Raw genomic sequence first — 11577 nt, forward strand, 5'->3', positions numbered from 1 at the left:
CATCCAAGCACCGCCAAAAACGGCTTTGAGTTGCTTCGCTAACTCCCTATCAAGAAGACTGGACCCTTAAACATTTTACCGTACCTTTTGTTGAGTCAGCCGAACCAATGTAACATTTATGCCGGTTCTAAATCGTATTAACTCGAGTTTTTCTCTATCAGGGCCACTGTCCACATCCAGGTGAACGACCTTAATGAGTATTCACCAGTGTTCAAAGACAAGTCCTACAAGGCTACTGTCATCGAGGGAAAGAAATATGACAGCATCTTGAAAGTGGAGGCTGTGGATGCAGACTGCTCTTTCCAGTTCAGTCAAATCTGCAACTATGAGATTGTCACTCCGGATGTGCCCTTCACCATTGACAAAGATGGTAAGGACTGCTGTCAGTGAACTTCAAGCTTCCTGGTATGATAAGAAACACAATTTGCATCACGCTCAGTCCATTGATTCCTGGAATCAATTGGACCTGCTCAAAAGGTCATTTGGAATGTATTTCATCTTGTAGCTATGATAGGGAAATGTAACCTAAGCTTGTCTGCTATTAAGGCTGGACCATTGTTTGGCAATGTCATTTATTGTTGAATTTTTGGGTCTGGTCAGACTTATCTTCATGTCAGGTGCTGCAAAGCACATGTTTAAACATGATGGTATCAAACCGGTTCCCCATAGGGCCGCAGTGGGTCCTGGTTTTTGTTCCAACCGATCCAGTGGCGACATTTTAACCAATCAGGTGTCTTTAAAATCAGTAGCAGCTGACTCTAATTAACTGATTGCACTTGCAAAAGGTATCCTTGTTGAGTTGGAATGAAAACCTGCACCCACTGCGGCCCTTTGAGGACCGGTTTGAGACCACTGCTCTGAGCTGTGCGCAATTGCGCACTACTCTCGTCTTCTCTGCGCAGCAGCAATCATATGGCGCGCAGTAAATAAAATCCAATTTTTTTTTCACCCCTTTCCCCATGATGGTGCCATTTACGCGGCAGCCAGTGGCAGTAGCTCTGTCCACTCTTATGTTTTTTGTGTTTTACAGCACGTTTTACATGAAAAATGTGTCATTTTAACTCTGCAGCCTTGATATGAAACAAATAATAACTGGCGCACAAACTTCTGTTCTTTCAATCAGGCTACATCAAGAACACAGAGAAATTAAACTACGGCAAAGAGCACATGTATAAGCTGACTGTCACCGCATATGACTGTGGAAAGAACCGCGCCTCTGAGGACGTTCTGGTCAAGATCAGTGTCAAGCCGACTTGCAAACCCAGTTGGCAAGGTAAGCACATTCATTGACTTGATAGCCCCGCCACAGTCTGAAAAGTTCATCTTTGTATGCCCTGCAGGGAAGTGCTTCTTTTAGCATAATTGCATTGACAAGCCCAGTATCGACTACCACACCTTATCATTGCCCTGTTGAAGGACACCTTTAACACACCTTCCCAATTTCTTCCTCTCAGGCTTCAATAAAAGGATTGAATATGAACCTGGTACAGGCAGCCTGGCTCTTTTCCCCAGCATGCACCTGGAGACCTGTGACGAGCCAATCATGTCCATTAAAGCTACAATTGAACTAGAAACCAACCATATTGGAAAGGGTTGTGACCGTGACACCTACTCTGAGAAGTCTCTACACAAGCTATGTGGTAAGGATCATATTTCCGGATCAGTTAGAATGCAGTGTCATGATTTTTTTGGGACTAATTGAAGAAAAATAAATAAATAGGAGCCAGCTCGGGAACGGTGGAGCTACTGCCAGCACCCAGCAGCTCTGCCAACTGGACAGTTGGACTTCCCACCGATAATGGCCACGACAGCGACCAGGTGTTTGAGTTTAACGGCACCCAGGCTGTAAAGATTCCTGGTGGGTTGGTGAAGACCAACCTGAAGGAGCCATTCACCATCTCTGTGTGGATGAGACATGGACCTGGTGCTCAAGAGAAGGAGACTATCCTCTGCAACTCTGACAAGACAGGTAATTGTTGCTTATGAATGGAGAAAATCCTTACCTAGCCTCATGCTCAATGTTTTGGCACTGAGTTGGCTGGCTTTCTTTTTCACCCCTGTCCAGATCTTGCTAACCGTATTTTCACGACTATAAGGCGCACTTAAAAGTCTTAAATTTTCTTTAAAATAGACAGTGCGCCTTATAATCCAGTGTGCTTCATATATGGAAAAAACAGAAAACCAAAAACGAAAAACCACTGCTGTTGGATATTAAAAAAACACAAACGCCTGAACTGAAACAATATGTTTAAATATGCAGATGCCATCTTAGTTTACAAAATCTTCCATCATATAGCTCCTCCGCCACTGCAAGATTTTATGCAAAAAAATCCAAAACATCAACAATGGCTGGCTCTAGAGGTGACTGTGTAGTGAGTGCTTCATACCTGGAAGTCAAAAGTAATTACCATATTTTCACGACTATAAGGCGCACTTAAAGTCCAAAATAGACAGTGTGCCTTATAATCCAGTGCGCTTTATAATCCAGTGTGCCTTATAATACAGTGCGCCTTATAATACAGTGCATCTTATAATACAGTGTGCCTTATATATGGAAAAAAATGTCATTCATTGAGGGTGCGCCTTATAATGCGGTGTGCCCTATAGTCGTGAAAATAAGGTACTTATCCAACTTCATCATTATTTTAAATTTAAAAGTTCACACTGGATACTACTGATTATGAAATATCTCAGCAATTTGTATAGGGTTCATAGCTTGATAGGAAGTATCTGTACAGCCTGTTATCAAGTAACCAGATGGACCCCAGGACCACTCAACAAATAATAATTTTTAAAGTTCTTGTTCTTGTATAATTAATTATCTGCTGATGGTAAAGTAACTAATTACTAATACAAGATTCAAGTGCCAAGTAGAAAGTTATTGCCAATACTCATGGACCAGTTAGTTAGAGTTGGCACATAAAATCATTGCTGTGTATTTTATCATCCGGCCAAAGATATATTTGGTGAGTTCAGTTAAAAAATCTACTTGTGAATAAATTAATTACCCCAAAGGTATTTCATTGTTGTATTGGGCCTTTCAAAGACTCAGAAGTGCCACTAAATTAAAAAGTATTAGTATGAATGCCACTGATTTTGTTTTGTTGGGTAGTCAAAATGTATCTTGCACAGTATATTGCTGTCTCATGAAGAGTTCTTAAAGCTTTGTTTTTCATGGCGAATATTGGTAAAAATAGAGCTACAAATAAAAAAAAAAGTAGTATTGAGGTTTCTTCTAAATATGTTTCACATTTGCTCCAATATCTTTACCCTTTCTCCCCCCCCTACAGACATGAATAGGCACCATTATTCACTCTACGTGCACAACTGCAGGCTGATCCTTCTTCTCCGTCAAGATCCTTCAGAGGCAGAGAACTACAAACCAGCTGAGTTCCACTGGAAACTCGACCAAGTGAGAGCTATTCTCTGCAACTTGACTTTAAACTTTCTCCTTTTTCAAATATAATCAATGCACTTTGTATGTCTTCTCTGTAGGTGTGTGACAAAGAATGGCATCACTATGTGGTGAATGTGGACTTCCCCACTGTGATGCTCTTTGTGGACGGAACTAGCTTTGAACCTTTTCTGGTCACAGAAGACTACCCTCTGCATGGTTCCAGGATTGAGACTCAGCTCACAGTTGGTGCTTGCTGGCAAGGTATGACATGTGAAATATGAAATGTAATGATATTTAGTCTGTAGGGTCAAAGATCCTCCACTCTTGCAGCGTATCCTTCAGTGTCTACTCTGAATCCCTGTAGAGATCCTCAACCTTTCCTCTGTCTTTCCCAACTTACTTGTTCCTGTCCTTTACAGACAACTCTGGACATGAAAATGATACTGAGACAGTCTCTGAGTCTTCCTCAGGTTGCCCAAAAACTTTCCCTTTTTCAGTTACTTCTATATGTCTTCCATGTCTTCATACGTTAACTGCATCCTCATGCCAGTGCGACTAGAATGATTATTTTCCATTCTAGAGGCAGACATGTTTATTTCCATATTTCGTTTGAAGCATGATGGTTATAATGTGCTTTATTGCTCCTTCAGTGTCATGTTTGCATCATCCTCATCCACTAAACCGTACACACAAGATAAACTGATCAGGGATAAGCACAAACGCAGATCTCCGAGCAGGCTTTTTTTTCATAGCCTGACTTGGATATCCCCGTGACCGGACGTTTGGTTGCCGGTCTTTTGGTCGCCGGTCTTTTGGTCGCCGATCTTTTGGTCGCCGGTCTTTTGGTCGCCGGAGAGTTTAATATCTAAGAGATAGAATTTAATATCTTAGTACTGTTGAAACCAGCTCTCAAAATTATATTCATGAGAGATTTTAATTTCTAAATATCTGTTTTCAATAGTACTTAGATATTAAACAGTACTTAGATATTAAACAGTACTTAGATATTAAACAGTACTTAGATATTAAACAGTACTTAGATATTAAACAGTACTTAGATATTAAACAGTACTTAGATATTAAACAGTACTTAGATATTAAACAGTACTTAGATATTAAACAGTACTTAGATATTAAACAGTACTTAGATATTAAACAGTACTTAGATATTAAACAGTACTTAGATATTAAACAGTACTTAGATATTAAACAGTACTTAGATATTAAACAGTACTTAGATATTAAACAGTACTTAGATATTAAACAGTACTTAGATATTAAACAGTACTTAGATATTAAACAGTACTTAGATATTAAACAGTACTTAGATATTAAACAGTACTTAGATATTAAACAGTACTTAGATATTAAACAGTACTCAGATATTAAACAGTACTTGGATATTAAACTCTTTTTTGGATATTAAACACTCTCTCTTAGATATTAAACTATCTCATGAATATAATTGTGAGAGCTGGTTTCAACAGTAAACTCTCTTGACTGGCAACCAAAATGGACCAAAAGACCGGCGACCAAATGTCCGAGCACCAGACGTCATAAGTGATATCAGAGCAAAGGTGAAACTGGCATACATAAAGGCAATGGATAGACATACTTCCGCAGTCCTTCTCTCACAGAAATTTGATTAAAGTATACCGGTTCCTCAAGTTCGTTCTTCTATTTCATTGTTTAACGTTTTGATCTTGTCGTCTTTAAGTTCATTCTGTTCTGCAGCAAGTACTGTTTACCATTGACATTGCATGTAGAGAATCGAGTATGTGCTGTATATTGTATCTGTAAAACAACCCATTGTTTTGCCGTCTGAATAAGCCTCAACTGGGCACGCACACTAACTTGCATGAGTTTAAGACTGCCTTTGTACCCCTGAATGTGCATGCACTGAAAAGATGAAAAATGTATAACTTTTTCTGGCACTTCATTTTTCAATATGTTTTATCTTCTCATCTCAATTGGTGACAAACTCAGGCGGAAATGCACGCATGGCCCAGTTTTTCCGTGGAAACCTTGCCGGGCTGATGATTCGCTCTGGCAAGCTGGAAAACAAGAAGGTTATTGACTGTTTGTACACATGCAAGGAGGGTCTGGATGTGCAGCTGCCTGAAGAAGTTGCCTCTACTGTCAAGGTTAGGAGGGCAAATCCAACCACACAATCACCCTCATTTTATCTATTATTGTGCCTTAAAGTATCAATTTGACATTTCTTTCCTTACTATTGTCGCAGGTGGAGTTTAACCCCAATCAGTCCTCTCTAACAGTCGAGGGAGATGACATTGATGCCTTTGACAAGGTCATGCAACACATATCCTACTTGAACTCCCGCCAGTTCCCCACACCTGGCATTAGGCACCTTCGCATCACCACGGCTGTCAAGTAAGCAGAACCCATCATTCAAAACGGCCTCAACCAAATTTATAGAGTTGCTGATTTTTTTCTAAAATGAAAATTTGTGCTGTCAGGCTCCTTAACAAAAAATGGCTGTGTTAGGACCAACTGTATGCATGCATGCATGCATATATGTGCTTATATATATGTATGTGTATGTATATATGTGCTTATATATGTATGTGTATGTATATATGTGCTTATATATGTATGTGTATGTATATATGTGCTTATATATGTATGTGTATGTATATATGTGCTTATATATGTATGTGTATGTATATATGTGCTTATATATGTATGTGTATGTATATATGTGCTTATATATGTATGTATATGTGCTTGTATAGATGTGTGTATGTATATATATGCTTATATATATATATGTATGTATATGTGCTTATATACATGCATGTTTATGTATATATGTGCTTATATATGTATGTATATGTGCTTATATATGTATGTGTATGTATATATGTACTTGTATGTGTACATATATTTGTGCTTATATATGTATGGGTGTGTATATATGTGCCTATATATATATATATGGGTATATATGTGCTTATATATATGTATGGGTATGTATATATGTGCTTTTATGTATACGTGTATGTATGTATGTATGTATGTATATATATATATATGTATATATATATATATATATATATATATATATATATATATATATATATATATATATATATATATATATATATATATATATATATATATATATATATATATATATATATATATATATATATATTTTCAGCAACACACTTATTTATTTATATATTTATTCATGTATTTATTTATTAACTTACTTATTACCTATCTATTTATGTCTAAAATGCCTTTCTTGCATCCTCGCCTTATGCTACTGTGGTAACAAAATTTTCCTAATACGGAATGAATAAAGTTATACAATCTAATCCAATCCCTAAAAAATATACCAAGCTAAACTTCTAGATTCCAAGTATCAATGGTTTTGGCTCGTCTCCCAAAACTATAAATTGTATTCATATTCATAACAAAACGTATCCTATTATATCAATCCAGATGCTTCAACGATGACTCCTGCGTGACAATGTCAGACACTGAGGGTTATGTGATGGTACTGCAGCCTGAGGAACCCAAGATTAGCCTGAGCGGCATTGATCACTTTGCTCGTAGCGCAGCTGAATTTGAGGGTCAAGAAGGTGTGACACTGTTTCCTGAGCTACGCATCGTTAGCACCATCACACGTGAGGTGGAGGTCGATGCTGAGTCAGAAGCCACGGAGCATGTGGATGATGACCCCACTGGTAAGTGAAATATACGCTGAAATTCAACATGACTTGTTTTTAATAAACTACGCTCCCTATTGGGATTTTTTTAAATTTTCCAACTTAATTTGTGTGATAACCGAAGAGACACAAAACTGTAAAATATGAGTCAATATACTGCTAAGAGACTGCTACAATCACAGCGGGTTGGAAGGATTATGCCTTGTAGCCAAGGGGATTGGACTGACTGAGTGACAGATAAGTTGTTTACTTCTTCATAGGAGGGGCAAATGGAGCCTCACCATCTGTTTGCTTTTTGGACGGAAGCTGAGATCAGAAGACAAAAGCTCCGCAGAGATGTCAAAACAAAAACTTTTGCATTTTATGTGCTGGAGAAATGAGGACAATTTCTAAAGCAACAATCATTTGTGGTTTTATTTCGTTCCTCGCTGCCAATCTTTTGTGTCGTTCAACCGCTTCCTTCAAAATAACTGAAAAATTGAAGCATTTTACGAAACGGAAGATAAGTTAAATCACTTAGTAAAATGGGTACATTAGCTTTAACTTAAGTAGGTCTTTGAATACAGTGTTCCCCCGCTACTTCGCGGTTCAGCTATCGCGGACTCAGAGCTTGGCGGATTTTTTTGGGAAAAAAAATACAAATATTACATTGAAACAACATATTTTACAGTTTTTTTTGTTATAACATGAATTTCACTCTCTCTACCCGTATTCTATATGTTGTACTGTATACAGGGGGTAAAAAAATGGAATTAAATTCAAATTAAGCATTTTTGAAGGGGAATCCCTACTTCACGGAAATGCACTTATCGCGGGTGGTCCCGGTCCCCATTAACCACGATAAGCGAGGGAACACTGTACTGTCAAATTTGAACTCCTTAACCAATGAGGATCAGGTGATTATAGGCTAAATTGCAAGTGGACTGCTAAAACACTGTATTTCCTAATTCAACAAATCGAATTATGTGTGTTATGTGTTGTTAAATGTCCTGGTCTGTTTGTTAGGATAATGCGTTTTCCAATTGAATTTGGCTCACAAACTGGGAGGAGGGAGTAAATAGAAATCGTTTGCCTACAGCCTGATGGTTAAAGATTGTTTGTTACCACTATCCATGTTCTTTTATCAAAGAAACATGAGAAAAGATACGGAAGGCTAATGCCATTCTTTGTACACTACAGGCCTGTCAATTCTTCATTATCTATTTTTTCCGCTTACGCTTTACTGGGCAAGCGTGTTTTATGATTTAGCTGCTTTTGTCATTTTGTTATTAGCCCTAGGCAATCACTCTCAAGCACTGTGAACTTGTTACATTTTCATCTGACATACCTGTGGAGATATCTAGCAATTTGATTGAAATTGATGGATGAAAGTTTGGTGATTTTTTTGGGGGGTTCCAGCCTCAGCAAAGTAACACATTTGAACCTTATTCCATCCACTTTCTTCCAACTATCTGGGTTGTTTTGTAATGTGCACGATTTGTGTTGTGAAACAAAGGAAGCGGTCAAATTAGAGATGCACTTTGCTGTTCTTTGAATCCATATTTTATGTGTTAGTATAGTAGTTGGGAGGTACTACTCGTCTTACAGGGTATACTAATTAAAGTCTCTAAATTATTTATTTATGGTTACAATGCATCTCAATGACTGTTGTGGACATGCTATGGATGTGGTTTTATTAATATATAAAATGAATTAATAAATCCTCTTTTTTTGTTCATTTAGTCCAAGAAACAGTGGTATCCGAAGAGATCATGCATAACCTAGACACTTGCGAAGTAACTGCAGTAGGAGACGATCTGGATTCAGAGCACGAGGGTCTGGAGGTGGACATGGACCAGCTGAAGCAACACGGTCTTGAGATGAGCTCCTCCCACCTTGGCCTTGTCATCACTGGTATGCACAAGAGCGCTACTATTCAGCTTGTTGCCGTGTTTATTCTGCGCAAATTCTGAACCTTGACTTTGGTCCAGGCGTGAACACCATGGCTAACTATGAGCAAGTCCTGCACCTGATCCGTTACAAGAACTGGCACACCGAGGCGCTCTTTGACAGGAAATTCAAGCTCGTGTGCTCCGAGCTCAATGGGCGCTACATCAGCAACGACTTCAAGGTTGAGGTAGGACGGAATATATTCCTCTCCAAACATTAATGCCTTCCAATCCTAAACAATTCATGTGTCCTGCGATTAGCTAGTGGTTCAGTGTGTACCCTGCTTAGTGTGCATAGTTATCTGGGTTAGGCCACAGTACAAATACAATCCATGAACAGAAGATGAATGAATGTTTGTTTGTGGATATCCTCTCCAGGTGAACGTAATCCACACAGCCAGCGCTATGGAGCACGTCAACAATGCCATGGTGCAGCCCAACTTTATCAACCCTGTGTATCAGGCATCAGTGGATCTTTCCGGTCACAACCTGGTCAATGCTCACCAGGCGTCAGGTAATGAATACGTCATAGCCCGTGACCGTACATATTGTTGACGGACGTTTGGTCCCCCGGACGCTTGGTCCCCCGGACGCTTGGTCCCCGGACGTTTGGTCCCCCGGACGTTTGGTCCCCCGGACGCTTGGTCCCCCGGACGCTTGGTCCCCGGACGCTTGGTCCCCGGACGCTTGGTCCCCCGGACGCTTGGTCCCCGGACGCTTGGTCCCCGGGACGCTTGGTCCCCGGACGCTTGGTCCCCGGACGCTTGGTCCCCGGACGCTTGGTCCCCGGACGCTTGGTCCCCGGACGCTTGGTCCCCGGACGCTTGGTCCCCGGACGCTTGGTCCCCGGACGCTTGGTCCCCGGACGTTTGGTCCCCGGACATTTTGTCAAATGGACAATTGGTCCCCGGACATTTTGTCAAATGGACGTTTGGTCGCCGGATTCGCTCGCTCTGAAAATTCTAATCATGAGAGAGAGAGTTAACTGTTGAAAGTTATCAACCAGGTAATCTCGCTCTCAAAATTATAATCATCAGAGAGAGAGAACTGTCCGTCGACCAAACGTCCGTCGACCAAATGTCCATCGACCAAAAGTTCGGGTACCGTCATAGCTACTGTCACTCATGAATCTCTTCAACGAACGCTAACTGGCTAATCAAATACTATATACATGGTAGTCAATGTATGAATTGAGATTTAGTCGTAACCCTGTTTTTTTTTCCTCAAAAGAAAAAGGAAGCATCTAATTTATTCAAGTGAATGTTCCGTCGGAAATTGATTTGGCCACTGCTGAAAGGAAATATAGAATCCTTTCAAAAGCTCCTTCAAATATTTTTCTTTGCTCTCCATTTGCATTAAATAGGAGAGAGTAGAAGCACTGTAGAATCAGTCTGTCAACCGCCAGTTTAAAACATATACACGAGTCACCGTTCTTTGACTGCCAGCCAACCAGCCCCTGTACACACACTTATGTCTAATGGCAAACATTTAGGGATTAGACTTGAGTGCAGTCTGTAACATCTGTGCACTGTCATTTATTTTCCTATTCCAATAATCTTTCAGGCTGTCGGCTTCACTTAGCCTGCCACTGCACGAGATATGGCAATAAACAGAGCAACCTCGAGTTGAATGACATTTTTCCATATATATGGCGCACTGTATTATAAGGCGCACTGTCTATTTTGGAGAAAATGTAAGATTTAAGTGCGCCTTATAGTCGTGAAAATACGGTAATTGCTATTGACTTCCAGCTATGAAGCACTCACTATACAGTCACCTCTAGAGCCAGCCATTGTTGATGTTTTGGATTTTTTTGTATAAAATCTTGCAGTGGGGGAGGAGCTATATGATGGAAGATGTTGTAAACTAAGATGGCATCTGCATATTTAACAGTATTGTTTCAGTTCAGGCGTTTGTGTTTTTTTTTAATATCCGACAGTGGTGGTTTGTCGTTTTTGGTTTTCTGTTTTTTCCATATAAAAGGCGCACTGTATTATAAGGCGCACTGTCTATTTTGGAGAAAATTTAAGACTTTTAAGTGCGCCTTATAGTCGTGAAAATACGGTAATCTAAACTTTTGTCACTATGTGTGTATGTTTCTTTTTGTAGTGGTTCCCAGCGCTGCCACCGTCGTCATCGTCGTCTGCGTCAGTTTCCTGGTCTTCATGATCATTCTCGGCGTGTTTAGGATCAGGGCCGCACACCAGCGCACCCTGAGGGACCAGGACAGTGGCAAGGAGAACGAAATGGACTGGGATGACTCGGCCCTTACTATCACCGTCAACCCAATGGAGGTAAGACAAAAAGTTACACCCGTGGTACTAAGACAACAATCCTTCCGTCTCTTAATGCTCCCGGTGTGATAGTCTTTTTAGGCGCCCTACTTTTTCTTGAGCTGTCGTAACTGACAGACTGCTATGGATGGGGAGAGAGTTATTTATGGAGTGGCACTTTGCTAATTTGCATGAAACTGTCAGAAAAGATCTTGCAGGCTTTTTTGACTTACATCGGCATGGAATTGTTACTGTCATGCGATTTTGATGAGCTTGTTCTGCCA

The 11577-nt window shown here is 40.0% G+C and overlaps 1 protein-coding gene across 4 annotated transcripts in view; it reads left to right on the forward strand.

The window, feature by feature from the left end:
- clstn1 (calsyntenin 1) overlaps positions 1–11577 on the forward strand; it is a 34581-nt gene that overhangs the window by 20552 nt on the left and 2452 nt on the right. For 2 of the 4 annotated variants that reach the window (XM_077717132.1, XM_077717139.1), the window contains 14 exons: positions 162–370; positions 1124–1273; positions 1455–1640; positions 1721–1969; positions 3291–3412; positions 3496–3658; positions 3817–3867; positions 5384–5541; positions 5640–5788; positions 6866–7110; positions 8815–8985; positions 9063–9208; positions 9399–9534; positions 11130–11314. In XM_077717132.1, coding sequence (XP_077573258.1) covers positions 162–370; positions 1124–1273; positions 1455–1640; positions 1721–1969; positions 3291–3412; positions 3496–3658; positions 3817–3867; positions 5384–5541; positions 5640–5788; positions 6866–7110; positions 8815–8985; positions 9063–9208; positions 9399–9534; positions 11130–11314 — 2320 coding nt within the window. The remainder of the gene's footprint in view (positions 1–161; positions 371–1123; positions 1274–1454; positions 1641–1720; positions 1970–3290; positions 3413–3495; positions 3659–3816; positions 3868–5383; positions 5542–5639; positions 5789–6865; positions 7111–8814; positions 8986–9062; positions 9209–9398; positions 9535–11129; positions 11315–11577) is intronic. The other 2 variants (XM_077717148.1, XM_077717156.1) reach the window with 1 other exon arrangement.

This window comes from Stigmatopora nigra, chromosome 1 (assembly GCF_051989575.1).
Source record: "Stigmatopora nigra isolate UIUO_SnigA chromosome 1, RoL_Snig_1.1, whole genome shotgun sequence".
Lineage (NCBI taxonomy): Eukaryota > Metazoa > Chordata > Actinopteri > Syngnathiformes > Syngnathidae > Stigmatopora > Stigmatopora nigra.